Below are 18,360 nucleotides of genomic sequence, written 5' to 3' on the forward strand. Positions count from 1 at the left end.
TCTCATCCGTTCATGTGTCTGTGGTACTCACTCTGCTGGGGCTTTGGGGGTCCAGGGGGCACCTCCTGGTTGGGGTCGACGGGGGGTTCTGGGGTCAGGCAGTCAAACTCCTCTCGGCTGATCAGGTGAACCTTTTTGAAGTTCTCCACCTCTTGCTGCAGAGACATGACAGGGAGGCTCAGTGAAACAGCGGTGGTGAACTCAATGGGTCGTTTCAGGGAGGCAGATCTAGTCCTAGAATAAAAAGCATGTACAATGGAGATTTTCCATTGAAAGTGCTTCTTTGTAAAAAGGTCTTCACGGGTCCTGGTTGACCCGATATACCCGAGACCCAACCGAAATTCTAACTTGTCCCTCAAGACCGGGTCCTGTTTGATTGTCACTACAGCTGATAGACCTGAGTGGACCCGACCACAACCGAAATTCTAACTCCATTTAGACCCAGAGAAATCTACTTAATCCAGGACTAGCCTTTATTTGTGTCCGATAAATCGTCCCAATATCAAATCAGACCAGGTGATGAACATTCAAAAGCAAAACATTTGATCATGTGATCATTTTCACCACCTCATTGCATGTCCAAAAACAGTTTTTTTCTTCTTCAATAGTCAAACAAAAGATGGGGGGGATTAGGAAATAGGCTGTAATCAACAATGATCTGTGGAGCATAATGTACCTTCTTCAAAGTTTGGCAACGGTCAGACACGCACCAACATGGCATGGTGACCAAGAATACTACTAGGCTATGGTATTAAAATAGCAACAAAATTATAGGAACTAAACTAGAACTTGACTTCTACACACACTGAGCTTTTGTCGCAAATGGCACCCTATTGCCTATATAGTGTATTACTTTTGAACAGGGCCCATACATTTCCGGTAGTGAGGTAAATAGGATGCCATTTTGGATGCAACCTAGGAAACAAGACGTACTTTTCAAGCGCCAGCCATCTCTGACCAAGTTACCTGTGAAGACATCTGAAGAGCCATTTGTCCCCGAAACCCACTCCACAGAGCCCTTAGCCAGGCAAAGGCAGCCCAGGTAGGGTTTATTTATTAACACACCACTGGATGGGGGGGGGGGGGGGGGGCACGTGAATGGCACAAAGTGCCCTGCCACAATGAGAGCAGGGACAAAAACAGCCCACTTAAGTTATATCAGTGATATGTGGTTGTTCATAACCGATTGGTTTATTATTGTTGTCTATTTGGGTTTTTTTATCTCCGAATGGTGACTGTCACAACAAGAGTGTATTTTGTTTAAATGGTTTCCGGTCCTGGTGGAAACTAGGCACATGCCTCATTTAACTAGAGAATCTGGAATTACTTAGGCTGTCCCCAAATAGTTAGTTACTACCTATTGAAAATTCTGATATCCATCCTCACAGTCCTCAAATGAATGCACCTATTCTAGATAAGAGTGCTTGCTACCTGACTACAGAGTTAAAGTGAAAGGGACTGACCTTGATGGTGGCGTACTCGGGTTCGTAGTTGTCATCCCACAGATCTGCTTCATAGTAGTACAGGCCGTCGTTGATCACCTTCACCAGCTCATTGGTCAGCTTGGAGCGCGACGTGTGGTGGCCCGTGCGGTCACCCCCTGGGTGCTTGCGCAGGTAGGGCGGCGTCTGTGTCACAATGAGGATCTTGTTGACGTCATTGTCGGCGATCTCGCAGTCCGAGTCCTCATCGGACCAGTCGGTAAATGTGTTCCTGCGGCCATCCATCTGCTCCATCTCCTCGTCAAACATGAAGTCCAGCTCCTCGGGCTCATCCTTGGCTGAGGCGGTGGAGGGGACAAGGCTGAGGCCTGCCTTGGGCACCGGGGAGAGAGCGTCTTCCTTCTGCTGCAACGAAGGGGTCTACCATCAGTCAACGTCCATGGGAGGAGGCGTGGATGGATGGATGGGTGCCAAGGTGGAGAGGGAGACAAGGAAGTAGAGAAAGGGCAATGTAGAGGTATGGAGCAGGCAGACAGTCATACTGTATACAGGCAGGGACACCATGAAGAGGGTGCTGGTGAACAGATGAATAGATAACACCACAGGCAGGAGGAATGGACTGGTGATGAACAGTAACATATTGAACATAACCCAACTGGCAACCTATTCCCTATGTAGTGCACTACTTTGAACAAGCGCTTTGGTCTATGCCTACTACCTGGCAGAATTAGATCATGATTACTTGCATCAATCAAGTGGCGATTTGTTTAGCAAACGCTGCAATCGCATGTGAACTACAAAAACACCCTAATCAAACAAATCCCTGGCTGGTGAGCACTTGAATAATGGGTATCTACACCAAAAAATAAACATTTCTTAGATTTTTCCCAGACCTCAAAAGCGGTCACCTGAAGTGGTGTAAGCATTGCTGTGGACTTAAAGCTGCACTATTCAGAAATTGCTCTGCCATTTTCTGGTCGCAAAAATTATGATAGCCAAATTTCAGACTACAATTTTTATATTGTAGAGGCTCATAGTACCATCTAAACTACTGTGAAAGATATTTTCCATAACCAAAAATATTGTATTTTCAGCTTTTTGAAGCTGGTGTACAAACCGAAAGAAAAAGACAAAAACAAAACTTAAGAACGGGAAGCATAGAAATAGCGCACATAAAACTGCTTCATAGACTCGTTTTCAATGAGAATGACAGATCTATAACACACCTTTCCATGTGAATTTGATAACGTCATCAAAAAACGTACATATTACAGTTAAAACATTACATTTAGTTGTTTTGGTTAAACTATCCCCGATTCAATGGAATGTACAACTGATTCTCAAGATCTTGCACACTATTGAGATGCTACTGAGCTGACACTACTACACTGCCTGAACCAAGGACTACACGCTTTCTGGTAAGTTTTGACTACAATACTGGGTGGGGTGAATATATTTTATATGACAATTTTTTGTTAACTAGTAAATAGTAGCCTACAGCAAAGTGTGTATAAATCATTTCTAACTTGTTAACAATTTCTGCGAGTTAGTTTCTGCTACCATGTGGGTTTTAGCTTGCTTGAGCCTGCTAACTGAGGAGTGTTAATTCACCTGTTTCTATACATGTTTCATTTTAAAACAGTTATCTTACAAAGGAGTTGTTTAATCTAGCTGCTTATCTATTTATCTGTACATGGAATTGTATTTGTTTTTTTACTCACTTTTTAAAATAATCTTTACAGGAAAATGCCACAGGCACCATCTGATGTGTGGAGACATTTCACTGCAGCTAATGTAGAAGGAAAAGCTGTGTACATTTGCAAATACTGTGCCAAATCATATGTGAGGAATGCAATAAAGATGCAGAATCATCTGGCCAGGTGCATAAAGTTCCCTCAGCGCTCACAACAACCCCTGACAAGTCCCTCTACTTCTATTTGAGGTGAAAATGATGAATCAGAAACATAATCAATAGCAACAGCTCATGGTCCTCCTGGAATCAGAAGTTTTTTAGACTCAATGGAGGAACGTAGTCCGAGAAATGCTGATGAATGTCTTCCTCGAGCTGTGTATGCAACTGGTTCACCTCTGATGCTCACAGGCAATGTGTATTGGAAGAGATTTCGGAATGTTCTTCGCCCAGCGTACACCCCTCCAACCAGACATGCTTTATCTACTCATTTGCTGGATGCAGAGTTCAACAGAGTTGAAGTGAAGGTCAAGCAAATCATAGAGAAAGCAGACTGTATTGCAATCATCTCTGATGGGTGGTTGAATGTTCGTGGGCAAGGAATAATTAACTACATCTCCACCCCTCAACCAGTATTCTACAAGAGCACAGACACAAGGGACAACAGACACACCGGTCTCTACATTGCAGATGAGCTGAAGGCAGTCATCAATGACCTTGGACCCCAGAAGGTATTTGCACAGGTGACAGACAGCGAACATGAAGGCTGCTTGGTCTAAAGTGGAGTCCTACCCTCACATCACACCCATTGGCTGTGCTGCTCATGCATTGAATCTGCTCCTCAAGGACATCATGGCACTGAAAACAATGGATACACTCTACAAGAGAGCCAAGGAAATGGTTATGTATGTGAAGGGTCATCAAGTTATATCAGCAAAGTGAGAAGAATAAGAGCACCACATTGAAGCTGCCCAGCAACACCCGTTGGGGTGGTGTTGTCATCATGTTTGACAGTCACCTGGAGGGGAAGGAGTCTCTCCAAGAAATGGCCATATCACAGTCTGCCGATATGGACAGCCCCATCAAGAGGATCCTCCAGGATTATGTATTTTGGGAGAGAGTGGTAAGCAGCCTGAAACCTCCGAAACCTATAGCAGTAGCCATTCCACAGATTGAGGGAGACAATGCCATCCTGTCTGATGTTCAGACTCTGCTTGCAGATGTAAGAGAAGAAATCCGTACTGCCCTGCCCACTTCACTGTTGCTCCAAGCAGAGAAACTGCAGTTCTGAAATAGGTCAAAAAGCATGAATACTCCTGCCTGAAGCCCATACACGCCGCAGCGTACACGTTGGACCCAAAGTATGCTGGCAAGAGCATCCTGTCTGGTGCAGAGCTCAACAAGGCCTATGATGTCATCACAAACCGTGTCTCACCCCCTTGGCCTGGATGAGGGCAAGGTTCTTGGCAGTGTGGCGAAGTACACTACCAAGCAAAGGCTTTGGGAGGGAGATGCAATATGGCAGTCGTGCCAACATATCTCATCAGCCACCTGGTGGAAGGGACTTTGTGGATCTGAGGCTCTTTCTCCTGTTGCCTCCAACATCCTCAAAATCCCACCAATATCAGCCACCTCAACTGGTCCTTGTTTGGGAACACACACCAAAGCACGCAACAGGCTGACCAATACAAGGGTTGAAAAATTGGTGGCCATACAGGCAAATTTGAGGCTTTTTGAGCCTGACAACAAGCCATCCTCAAGGTTGGAAAGTGACAGTGAAGATGAGGCCTCAGAGTCTGATGTTCAAGAGGTGGATATTGAGGAGGTCCAGGGAGAAGACATGGAAGCCTGAGAGGAAGACAATTAATTTCTTGATGTATGTTGAAAAAGTTTTTGGGAGATACGATGGATCATTGGGGATTTTTTAATATTCCCTTTCGTTGTTCAGCAAAATCATCCCATGTGAAGAGTCAACTCATTTAATTAAACTTCAATTTGTAACTAAATTGAATTATTTCGATTGGAAGGATTAAAATGTTTGTTTCCATATGATAAATATATCCAATGCAAAAAACAACTATATTTAAAATGATATTAATATTAATTCCCATATATTCCCGTTAATTCCAACAGAAAAATACATACAAATAGAACCGACAATGATCTTTGTTATAGAGATTTGTTTTTACAGATGTAGGATAATGGTCTTTCATTGCCAGACCACTCAACTGGACATAGAGTGGCTGGATCCAACTCCACTCACCTTGGTTCTGGCCGGGGAGGGCTTGGGTCTCTTCTTCACCTCGATCCAGGACTCAGAGTCCAGGTCGGGCAGGCTGGCCGACAGTCCCTTGGGCATGCTCTTCAGGTTGGACACGTCCTGCTCCATCTTGGGCTGCATGGAGGCCCTGGTCATGCCCCTGGTGGGCGTGGAAGACCGGGGAGACCCTGGAGCAGACTCTGTCGATTAGATTGACTCTATAGGTGAGCACAAGACTAGACAAGCCTACAGAGTGGCCTAGTGAGGGTAAGCCCACTCTATATCAGCTATCTTTCAATAGTTGTGTCTCAAATGGCACCCTATTCTGTTTATAGTGTGTGCTTGGGATGCAGTCATAGCTACCACTCATACCCCTTGAACTACCTACCAGTCCTACCTGATTAAATAAGCGTTTTCTAATCATTGTCTATTAAACACAAAGCAGGAAAGCACTTGACTGAATCAGTGTACTCACAGAGAAGCAGTAAGAAATAAGCCCTTTTATCCAATGGTTTTACACCTCACAGTATTACACTGTATACCTCGGTCCTTAGGGAACAAGTGTCTGGGTTCTGCTCCAACTGAGCCAATGTACAGAAGCATTTAGCCTTCACCTGAGCGTTGTGATGTAAGTGGATAGCAAGAAACAAGCGCGTAGATAGTGATTGTGGCTGGCTAGGTGGTAGAGCTACTTTATATGGCTAAGTATCACTGTGTTTTGATAGTGAATGTAATGATAATGATATAATGTAAAGATATATACACACACGTCTGTTCGATAGTCTCTTTATTAGACCAGTCTCTTAAAGTGGGTGCGGCTGACTAGGTTTTTGATTTTCTCTATTTTTGCATATTGTGGACACTGAATGTTAGATCTTCAACCAAAACCCAATATTAGATAAAAAGAACCTGAGTGAACAAATAACACATGTTGATAGCAGTGGAGGCTGGTGGGAGGAGCTATAGAAGGATGGACTAATTTTAAAGGGATGGAATTTAACCAATGGAACAGCATCAAACACACTGTTTAAATGCGTTTGGTACCATTCCATAGATTTCATTCCAGCCATTACAATGAGCCTGTCCTGATATAGCCCCTCCCACTAGCCTATTCTGATTGAGAATGCTTTCATTTATTTAATAAACAAAGTTAAGCAACACCCAATGCCTACAGTCGGAAAAAAAGAATTCCCCCCCTTAACACTCAAATTGTTGTGCCACCACCAACTACAAATGACTGCAACCTAACCAGGGATTTTTCTGCAATTGAAAGCAACACTTGAGTATAGAAATTCACTGAATAACAGTAACGAGTAAAAACAACATATACAGTAACGAGGCGATGTGCAGGGGTACGAGGTAGTCGAGGTAGCTACAGTGCATTCGGAAAGTATTCAGACCTTCACTTTTTTGCTACGTTACAGCATTATTCTAAAATGGATTAAATAGTTTTTTTCCCCCCTCTTCAATCCAAAAGTTTTCAGAATGGCACAAATATTAATTTTCAAAGTCTGCTGCCTCAGTTTGTATGATGGCAATTTGCATATACTCCAGAATGTTATTTTATTTTTTTATCCGTTATTTTACCAGGTAAGTTGACTGAGAACACGTTCTCATTTGCAGCAACGACCTGGGGAATAGTTACAGGGGAGAGGAGGGGGATGAATGAGCCAATTGTAAACTGGGGATTATTAGGTGACGGCGATGGTTCGAGGGCCAGATTGGGATTTTAGCCAGGACACCGGGGTTAACACCCATACTATTACGATAAGTGCCATGGGATCTGTAATGACCTCAGAGAGTCAGGACACCCGATTAACGTCCCGTCCGAAAGACGGCACCCTACACAATCACTGCCCTGGGGTATTGGGATATTTATTTTTTTAGACCAGAGGAAAGAGTGCCTCCTACTGGCCCTCCAATACCACTTCCAGCAGCATCTGGTCTCCCATCCAGGTACTGACCAGGACCAACCCTGCTTAGCTTCAGAAGCAAACCAGCAGTGGTATGCAGGGTGGTATGCTGCTTGCATATGAAGAGTGATTAATTGCAAAGTCCCTCTTTGCCATGCAAATGAACTGAATCCCCAAAGAACATTTTCACTGCATTTCAGCCCTGCCACAAAAGGACCAGCTGACATCATGTCAGTGATTCTCTTGTTAACACAGGTGTGAGTGTTGATGAGGACAAGGCTGGAGATGACTCTGTCATGCTGATTGAGTTCGAATAACAGACTGGAAGCTTCAAAAGGAGGCTGGTGCTTGGAATCAATGTTCTTCCTCTGTCAACCATGGTTACCTTCAAGGAAACACGTGCCGTCATCATTGCTTTGCACAAAAGGGCTTCACAGGCAAGGATATTGCTGCCAGTAAGATTGCACCTAAAATCAACCATTTATCGGATCATCAAGAACTTCAAGGAAAGTGTTTCAATTGTTGTGAAGAAGGCTTCAGGGCGCCCAAGAAAGTCCAGCAAGTGCCAGGACTGTCTCCAAAATTTGATTCAGCTGCGGGATTGGAGCACCACCAGTACAGAGCTTGCTCAGGAATGGCAGCAGGCAGGTGTGAGTGCATCTGCACGCACAGTGAGGCAAAGACTTTTGGAGGATGGCCTGGTGTCAAGAAGGGCAGCAAAGAAGCCACTTATCTCCAGGAAAAACATCAGGGACAGACTGATATTCTGCAAAATATACTGAGGACTGGGGTAAAGTCATTTTCTCTGATGAATCCCCTTTCCTATTATTTGGGGCATCTGGAAAAAAGCTTGTCCGGAGAAGACAAGGTGAGCGTTACCATCAGTCCTGTCATGCCAACAGTAAAGCATCCTGAGACCATTCATGTGTGGGGCTGCTTCTCAGCCAAGGCAGTGGTCTCACTCGCAATTTTGCCTAAGAACACAGCCATGAATAAAGAATGGTCCCAACACATCCCCGAGAGCAACTTCTCCCAACCATCCAGGAACAGTTTGTGGACAAACAATGCCTTTTCCAGCATGATGGAGCACCTTGCCATAAGGCAAAAGTGATAACTAAGTGGCTCGGGGAGCAAAACATCAATATTTTAGGTCCATGGCCAGGAAACTCCCCAGACCTTAATCTCATTGAGAACTTGTGGTCAATCCTCAATAGGCGGGTGGACAAACAAAAACCCACAAATTGACAAACTCCAAGCATATATTATGCAAGAATGGGCTGACATCAGTCAGGATGTGGCCCAGAAGTTAATTGACAGTATGCCAGGGCGGATTGCAGAGGCCTTGAAAAAAGTGTCAACACTGCAAATATGGACTCGTTGCATCAACTTCATGTAATTGTCAATAAAAGTCGTTGACACTTATGAAATGCTTGTAATTATACTTCAGTAGTCCATAGTAACATCTGACAAAAACATTAAAGACACTGAAGCAGCAAACTTCGTGGAAATTAGTATTTGTGTCATTCTCAAACTTTTGGCCACGACTGTACACACAATACCCCATAATGACAAAGCAAAACAGGTTTAGATTTTACAAATGTATATATAAATAAAAAAATGAAATATCACATTTACATTAGTATTCAAACCCTTTACTCAGCACTTTGTTGAAGCATCTTTGGCAGTGATTACAACCTCGAGTCTTCTTGGGTATGACGCTACAAGCTTGGCACACCTGTATTTGGGGAGTTTCTCCCATTCTACTCTGCAGATCCTCTCAAGCTCTGCCAGGTTGGATGGGGAGAGTTGCTGCACAGCTATGTTCAGGTCTATCCAGAGATGTTCAATCGGGTTCAAGTCCGGGCTCTGGCTGGTCCACTCAAGGACATTCAGAGACTTGTCACAAAGTCCCTCCTGCGTTGTCTTAAAGTGTGCTTTGGGTCATTGTCCTGTTGGAAGGTGAACTGTCGCCCCAATCTGAGATCAGGAGCGCTCTGGAGCAGGTTTTCATCAAGAATCTCTCTGTACTTTGCTCTGTTCATCTTTCCCTCAATGTCGCCTAGTCTCTCAGTCCCTGCCATTGAAAAACATCCCCATAACATGATGTTGCCACCACCATGCTTCACCGTAGGCATGGTGATGAGCGGTGCCAGTTTTCCACCAGACGTGGTACTTGGCATTCAGGCAAAAGAGTTCAATCTTGGTTTCATCAGAACAGAGAATCTTGTTAGGTGCCTTTTGGCAAACTCCGAGCGGGCTGTCATGTGCCTTGTACTGAGGAGAGGCTTCCGTCTGGCCACTCCACCATAAAGGCCCAATTGGTGGAGTGCTGCAGAGATGGTTGTCCTTCTGGAAGCTTCTCCCATCTCCAAAGAGGAACTCTGGAGCTCTGTCACAAGTAACCATCATGTTCATGATTTGTTTAACACTTTTATTTTTTACTACATGATTCCATATGTGCAAGTTATAGTTTGTCTTCACTATTATTCTACAATGTAGAAAATACAAAAAAAAAAAAAAAGAATAATCCTTGAATGAGTAGCGGTTCTAAAACTTTGACCGGTAGTGTAGACAGGTGTGTGCCTTTCCAAATCATGTCCAAATCAATTGAATTTACCATAGGTGGACTCCAATCAAGTTGTAGAAACATCAAGGATGATCAATGGAAACAGCACCTGAGCTCAATTGTGAGTCTCATAGCAAAGGGTCTGAATACTTACGTAAATAAGGTACCCGCCTTTTAGGTTTAATACATTTGCACAAAAGATAGTGTTTTTTGCTTTGTCATTATGGGGTACTGTGTGTATATTGATGAGAAAAATATAACATTTTAGAATAAGGCTGTAATGTAACAAGTCAAGGGGTCAGAATACTTTCCAAAGATTTCCCTTTATTGTAATTATGGGGCCTAGACCGAACCATGAAACATCCCCAGACCATTCTTTCTCCTCCACCAAACTTTACAGTTGGCACTATGCATTCAGGCAGGTAGCATTCTCCTGGCATCCGCAAAACCCAGATATGTTTGTCGGACTGCCAGATGAAGTGTGATTCATCACTCCAGAGAACGCATTTCCACTGCTCCAGAGTCCAATGGCGGCAAGCTTTATGCCACTCCAGCCGACACTTGGCATTGCACATGGTGATCTTAGGCTTGTGTGCGGCTGCTCGGCCATGGAAACCCATTTCATGAAGCTTCTGACGAACAGTTATTGTGCTGACATTGCTTCCAGAGGCAGTTTGAAACTCGGTAGTGAGTGTTGCAACAGAGGACAGACATATTTACGCGCTACAGAACTCAACGGTCCCGTTCTGTGAGCTTGTGTGGCCTACCACTTCGCGGCTGAGCCGTTGTTGCTCCTAGACTTTTCCACTTCACAATAACAGCACTTACAGTTGACCAGGGCAGCTCTAGCAGGGCAGACATTTTACGAACTGACTTGATGGAACGGTGGCATCCTATGATGGTGCCACATTGAAAGTCAGGGAGCTCTTCAGTGAGGCCATTCTACCGCCAGCATTTGTCTATGGAGATTGCATGGCTGTGTACTCGATTTTGTACACCTGTCAGCAATGGGTGTGCCTGAAATGATGAATCCACGAATTTGAAGGGGTGTCCACATATATACAAATGTATGTGTGTGTGTGTTGGGGTGTCAGTGTAAGTATACAGTAGGGCAAAAAAGTATTTAGTCAGCCACCAATTGTGCAAGTTCTCCCACTTAAAAAGATGAGAGGCCTGTAATTTGCATCATAGGTACACCAACTATGACAGACAAAATTAGTTTCCCCCCCCCCCCCCCCCCAGAAAAATCACATTGTAGGATTTTTTATGAATTTATTTGCAAATGATGGTGGAAAATAAGTATTTGGTCAAAAACAAAAGTTTCTCAATACTTTGTCATATACCCTTTGTTGGCAATGACAGAGGTCAAACGTTTTCTGTAAGTCTTCACAAGGTTTTCACACACTGTTGCTGGTATTTTGGCCCATTCCTCCATGCAGATCTCCTCTAGAGCAGTGATGTTTTGGGGCTGTTGCTGGGCAACACGGACTTTCAACTCCCTCCAAAAATGTTCTATGGGGTTGAGATTTGGAGACTGGCTAGGCCACTCCAGGACCTTGAAATGCTTCTTACGAAGCCACTCCTTCGTTGCCCGGATGGTGTGTTTGGGATCATTGTCATGCTGAAAGACCCAGCCACGTTTCATATTCAATCCCCTTGCTGATGGAAGGAGGTTTTCACTCAAAATCTCACGATACATGGCCCCATTCATTCTTTCCTTTACACGGATCAGTCGTCCTGGTCCCTTTGCAGAAAAACAGCCCCAAAGCATGATGTTTCCACCCCCATGCTTCACAGTAGGTATGGTGTTATTTGGATGCAACTCAGCATTCTTTGTCCTCAAAACACGACGAGTTGAGTTTTTACCAAAAAGCTATATTTTGGTTTCATCTGACCATGTGACATTCTCCCAATCTTCTTCTGGATCATCCAAAATGCTCTCTAGCAAACTTCAGACGGGCCTGGACATGTACTGGCTTAAGCAGGGGGACACGTCTGGCACTGCAGGATTTCAGTCCCTGGCGGCATGGTGTGTTACTGATGGTAGGCTTTGTTACTTTGGTCCCAGCTCTCTGCAGGTCATTCACTAGGTCCCCCCGCGTGGTTCTGGGATTTTTGCTCACCGTTCTTGTGATAATTTTGACCCCACGGGGTCAGATCTTTCGTGGAGCCCCGGATCGAGGGAGATTATCAGTGGTCTTGTATGTCTTCCATTTCCTAATAATTGCTCCCACAGTTGATTTCTTCAAACCAAGCTGCTTACCTGTTGCAGATTCAGTCTTCCAGGCCTGGTGCTGGTCTACAATTTTGTTTCTGGTGTCCTTTGACAGCTCTTTGGTATTGACCATAGTGGAGTTTGGAGTGTGACTGTTTGAGGTTGTGGACAGGTGTATTTTATACTGATAACAAGTTCAAACAGGTGCCATTAATAAGGTAACGAGTGGAGGACAGAGGAGGCTCTTAAATAAGAAGTTACAGGTCTGTGAGAGCCAGAAATCTTGCTTGTTTGTAGGTGACCAAATACTTATTTTCCACCATAACTTGCAAATAAATTCATTAAAAATCATTTTAATCATCTTTTAATCATCTTTTTAAGTGGGAGAACTTGCACAATTGGTGGCTGACTAAGTACTTTTTTGCCCCACTGTATGTGTGCGGGTAGAGTCTAGAGGGTGTGGATAGAGTCAGCGCAAGACAGTTTAAAAAAAAAAGGGTAAATGCAGGTATTCCAGGTAGCAATTTGATTAGCTATTTAGCAGCCTTGTTTAGCAGTCTTATGGCTTGGGGGTAGAAGCTGTTTCAGGCTCCTGTTGGTTCCAGACTGGTACTGCTTACCGTGCGGTAGCATTGAGAACAGTCCATGGCTTGGGTGGCTGGAATCTGACAATATTTTGGGCCTTCCTCAGACACCCCCTGGTATAGATGTCCTGGATGGCAGGGTGCTCGGCCCCAGTGATGTACTGGGCCATACTCACCACCCTCTGTAGCGCCTTGGGACGGGTGCCTTGCAGTTGCCGTAATAGGTAGAGATGCAGCCAGTCAAGACACTATCAATGGTGTAGTTGAAGGACTTTGAGGATCTGAGAGAGCCCATGCCTAATCTTTCCAGCCTCCTGATTGTCCGAAAGGTCACATTTTGACAAATTCTTCCAGGAGTCTTGATGATCATCCAGGTGCTTTTTGGCTAAATTTAAGTCAACTTTTTGGACGACATGGGTCCCATTATGTCTGGTGAAATCCAAATACTGCATCCCACAATAAGAACATCATAACAACGGTCAAGCATGTTGGTGGTAGTAATGTGATGGATTGGGGATGCTTTGCTGCCTCAGGACCTGGATGACTTGCCGTCATTGAAGGAACCATGAATTCTGTTCTGTAATAGATCATTTTAATGGAGAATGTCAGGCAATTCGTACGTGAGCTGAAGCACAGCTGGGTCATGCAGCAAGACCCAGCAAAAGATCCAGAACACACAAACAAGTCTACATGAGAATGGCTGAAAACAAACAAATGTAAAGTTCTGGAATGGCTTAGTCAAAGTCTGGACCCGATTGAGATGTGGCAGGATCTGAATCGAGCAGTTCATGCTCGAAAACCCACAAATGTTGCTGAGTTAAAGCAGTTCTGCATGGAAGAGTGGGATGTTAAGAGACTGATCATCAGTTACAGGAATCATTTTGGTTGCAGTCATTACAGCTAAGGGGGGCATTGGGTGTTGCATAAGTTTGTTAATTACAGAGCCTTCAGAAAGTATTCACTTTCTTTTCCCCCACATTTTGCTGTGTTCCAGCCTGAATTTAAGCTCTATCAAATTAATATTTTGTGTCCCTGGACTACACACAATACCCCATAATGTCAGTGGAATTGTGCTTTTTGAGATTTTTACTGATGAATTAAAAAAGAGAAACTGGAATTTCTTAAACGGGTTGAATACTTGACAAGGCCAGCCTGAAGAAGTTCAGGAGTAAAAATGTGCTTAACAGGTTACACGGACTCTGTGAGCAACATGATTTTTGAATAACTACCTAATCTCTGTACACCACACATACAGATAATTGTACGGTCCCCTCAGTCGGAGCAGTGAATTTCAAAACACAGATTCAACCACAAAGACCAGGGATGTTTTCAAACGCCTCGCAAATAAGTGCACCTATTTGGTAGATGGGTACAAAAAAACAGACATTGAATATCCCTTTGAGCAAGGTGAAGCTATTAATTACACTTTGATGATGTACCCAGTCACTACAAAGTTACAGGCGTCCTTCCTAACTCAGTTGCCGGAAAGGAAGGAAAGCGTCTCAGGGATTTCACCCTGAGGTCAAAAAACAGAGTTTAATGGCTGTGATAGGAGAAAACTAAGGACATTGTAGTTACTCCACAACACCAACCTAAATGACAGAGTGAAAAGAAGGACGCCTGTACATCATTTTATTTCTTACAAAACATGCTTGTTTTGTAAAAAAAACAAAACAAATTGCAATAAGGAAGGTAAACTGCAAAAAAAGTGGGAAAGAAATGTACTTTATGCCCTGAACACCCCTTAGTGTTATGTTTGGGGCAAATCCAACACATCACTGAGTACCACTTCATATTTCCAAGCATGGTTGCAGCTGCATCATGTTGGGGGTATGCTTGTCATCGGCAAGGACTAGGGAGTGTTTTGGGGAAAAAAAGAAAAGCAATAAAGCGAAGCACAGGCAAAATCCTAGAGGAAACCCTGGTTCAGCCTGCTTTCCAACAGACACAGAGAAACAAATTTCACCTTTCAGCAGGAAAATAACCTAAAACAATAAATATACATTGAAGTTGCTAATCGAGTTACAGTTTTGACTTAAATCAACTACCAACGATCAACTTGACAGAGCTGGAAGATTAATAAAAATGTGCAAATATTGTATCAATCCAGGTTTGCAAAGCTCTTAGGGAGACTTACCCAGAAAGACTCACAGCTGTAAATCGCTACCAAAGGTGAGTCTAACATGTATTGACTCAGGGGTGTGAATGAGACATTTCTGTATATAATTTTCAATAAAACTTGTAAAAATGTCTAAAAACATGTTCACTTTGTCATTATGGTGTATTGTGTGTAGATGGGTGAAAAAGAAAATGTATTTAATCCTTTTAGAATTCAGGCTGTAACAAGAAGAATGTGGAATAAGTCAAGGGGTATGAATACTTTCTGAAGGCGCTGTAAATAAATGATATAAGTATCAACATTGAGTTATTTGCTCATTCGGTTATACTTTATTACATTTTAGGTTTTGGTTGAAGATCTGAGTACATTCAGTCTCTATCAGTTGTATAGTGTGTGGCTGGCTAGGGGGTATAGCTACTATACCTGTCTGCTTAGTGGGCATCTGCCGGGGCACGAACTCGGGGCAGTGGATGAGCTGGGTCAGGTCCACCTGGTTGTGGTCCGGTCCCATGGACTGGCCAGGAAGTGGCCACTTCTCCGGCTCCACCTTCCGACGGATCTTCATGTCAATGATTTCCACCTCTTTGCTGTCCTTCAAAGACTACGGGTAGATTTTTAAAAAGTGTTGAGGGTATTAAACACAATGATATAGTATGCATCTACATGCAACTGTCAAAATAAAGAAAACACTTGAGTAAATGAGGTATATAACGTATATTGAAAGCAGGTGGTTCCACACAGGTGTTGTTCCAGAGTTCATTAAGCAATTAAAATCTCATCATCAAATCAAGTGCCTTTGGAAAACAAAATGTGGAAAAAGTCAAGGGGTTAGAATACTTTCCAAAGGCACTATATACAGCACATTTCAGACATGGATGCAACAGAATATGCTTCACAGAAAAAAAAGTAAACTGAAATATTTTCTACAGAGGGTATATATTGTTTTAAGAATCACAATAAAATCAGACTAAAAAGCACCCTAAGGAAAAGCAGTGCTAAAAAGGTGTGTTTTAAGATCTCTTAATTATGTTCACTGTTTCGGCCCCCCTCAGGTTCGCTGGCAGGCTACTCCAGAGGCTGGGGGCATAATAACTAAAGGCTGTCTCTCCATGTCTCAAGGTCCCCCTCAGGTTCTCTGGCAGGCTATTCCAGAGGCTGGGGGCATAATAACTAAAGGCTGCCTCTCCATGCCTCTTGGTCCTAGGCTTCGGGATAGTTAAAAGGCCAGTGCCAGAGGACCTGAGGGAACTACTGGTTACATAACTTAAAACCATGTCTAAAATGTATTGGGGTGCACAATCGTGGATTGATTTAAAAACCAATAGAATAATATTTAAATGAATTCTAAAACTCACAGGCAGCCAGCGCAGACAGACTTTAAAACTGGTGTAATGTGTGCTCTGTCTAAAAAATATAAATCCATATGCCTTTCCATTGTAGGCTAGGGCACAACATTCTCATCAGGTTTTGCTTGACTGATAACCAGCCTAATGATTGTGATCTACCACAAAGACATCACATTTAGATAAAGCAACATCAACAAGGGGATGTCAATAGAAAGCTCCTTTGGTAATAACCAGGTCCAGAGTATGGCTGTGGTTAAGGGTGGGCCCAGTAGAAAGCCCCTTGGTAATAACCAGGTCCAGAGTATGGCTGTGGTTATGGGTGGGCCCAGTAGAAAGCCCCTTGGTAATAACCAGGTCCAGAGTATGGCTGTGGTTATGGGTGGGCCCAGTAGAAAGCCCCTTGGTAATAACCAGGTCCAGAGTATGGCCGTGGTTATTGGTGGGCCCAGTAGAAAGCCCCGTGGTAATAACCAGGTCCAGAGTATGGCTGTGGTTATGGGTGGGACCAGTAGAAAGCCCCTTGGTAATAACCAGGTCCAGAGTATGGCCGAGGTTATGGGTGGGCCCAGTAGAAAGCCCCTTGGTAATAACCAGGTCCAGAGTATGGCCGAGGTTATGGGTGGGCCCAGTAGAAAGCCCCTTGGTAATAACCAGGTCCAGAGTATGGCTGTGGTTATGGGTGGGCCCAGTAGAAAGCCCCTTGGTAATTACCAGGTCCAGAGTATGGCTGTGGTTATGGGTGGGCCCAGTAGAAAGCTCCTTGGTAATAACCAGGTCCAGAGTATGGCTGAGGTTATGGGTGGGCCCAGTAACATGTTGGATAAAGTCCATAGTCCACTCTGCCCCTGGGGCGTCGGCGTTGAGGTAACGAAAGGAATAACCAAACTATTAACGTTGAAAATCAGGTTTTCTGACAGACTCCAATCTATCAGAATGGTAGAAGACATTTTGTATAAACTCACTAGAAGACACAGTTAGCGGAAGGAACATCAATTCAGTTACTCACAAGTCCTGTGTTGCTTATAGTGAGGACTGGAGAACTACCAGACCCTGTCCATCAGTCTCTAAAACAGTTCATAAATGTTTCTGGAAATAATTCTGGAACCCCTGTGGTTAGGGTGAATCCCGTCTCTTAAAAAGTGCTCGTTGTACCCACAGCAAATTCAAATTATCACAGAAGGAGACATTCCTGTCGCTGCAAAGTTTCATCAGATTCTTGTTTAGGGCAACGAGTCGGCTGAAAACTTTCCAAACCCCTTCGATAGCACGGGAGGGGGACAGATAATTATTCACCTCCCTGTGCTCGCGAGGGTGTTACATTTTTCTTTGTAGTCCTCCCTAAGTTCCTCAGATCGCCTAAAGCGGAGGTCATTAAAACATATTTGAGTGACGATGGTGTCAATATTGGAGTAGTTGTCCAGAACCATGGGCAGGAGGGAGTTGATATCATGATACGGGCTCCTGGGTGACAGTGGACCTTTGGTCGTTTCGAGCTGCCCACAGTGATGGTGCCCGTGATGGAACCCGATGGGAAAGGAAGAGGGGGATGGGACTGCCCCAGGCAGGGCAGATGGAGGCTTCAAATCAGGCTAACTTGACTCTTCGCACCAGCAGATGGCATCGGAAACCCCAGAAAGGTGGAGGATGGCACGAGACCGTTCTGTCTTGAGTCAGCGACCTGCTGAACTGTATGGGGTGGCCGTGGGTGTGGGTGACACTAGGCGCGGGTTTCTGGTATATTCCCAGGATCCGTGCTGACCCCCGGGGCTGTTAGGTCGGTCTCAAGTGGAGCGAAGCTGTTTGATAGCTGGATCAGATCTTCTCGGATAGATGAAGGGCCTTGCGAGTGTCCAGTCTCCCATGGAGTTGAGCTTAGCATCTGTTCATTGAATTGGGACAAATAAACGTCGCCCGACTAATCAACAGCTTTTCTTTGGGAGGCATTTAAAATTGAGATTGGGTTTGCTTGGGTTACAGCACGGTCGGTGTACTTAGAAAGGTTATCCTTTTCTCACAGCCGGAGGATCTCTTCTCTAAGCTGCTTGATGGTGATGCATTAAGGGCAGAAGAATCCCTCTCCATTTCTCAGTTTATGGTCATGTATAAAAATGCCCAGTTGCCCATTATTTTGGCTACCATGGCTAAAAAAGAAATCTCAGTGACTTTCAAAAAGGGGTGTCAAAGGAGCATATGGGGTTTAAAGTGTGTGGCAGGTAGCCTTGCGG

General features: G+C 44.1%; 1 protein-coding gene across 7 annotated transcripts in view; it reads right to left on the minus strand.

Moving 5' to 3' along the window:
- The window catches only part of LOC110491068 (La ribonucleoprotein 1, translational regulator), an 86,676-nt gene that overhangs the window by 18,244 nt on the left and 50,072 nt on the right, over positions 1-18,360 (minus strand). For 5 of the 7 annotated variants that reach the window (XM_036950051.1, XM_036950081.1, XM_036950111.1 and 2 more), the window contains 4 exons: positions 15,213-15,390; positions 5,396-5,592; positions 1,464-1,862; positions 32-155 (listed from right to left, as the gene is read on the minus strand). In XM_036950051.1, the coding sequence (XP_036805946.1) occupies positions 32-155; positions 1,464-1,862; positions 5,396-5,592; positions 15,213-15,390 (898 nt within the window). The remainder of the gene's footprint in view (positions 1-31; positions 156-1,463; positions 1,863-5,395; positions 5,593-15,212; positions 15,391-18,360) is intronic. The other 2 variants (XM_036950070.1, XM_036950061.1) reach the window with 2 other exon arrangements.

The sequence above is a fragment of the Oncorhynchus mykiss genome, chromosome 2 (assembly GCF_013265735.2).
Source record: "Oncorhynchus mykiss isolate Arlee chromosome 2, USDA_OmykA_1.1, whole genome shotgun sequence".
Classification (NCBI taxonomy): domain Eukaryota; kingdom Metazoa; phylum Chordata; class Actinopteri; order Salmoniformes; family Salmonidae; genus Oncorhynchus; species Oncorhynchus mykiss.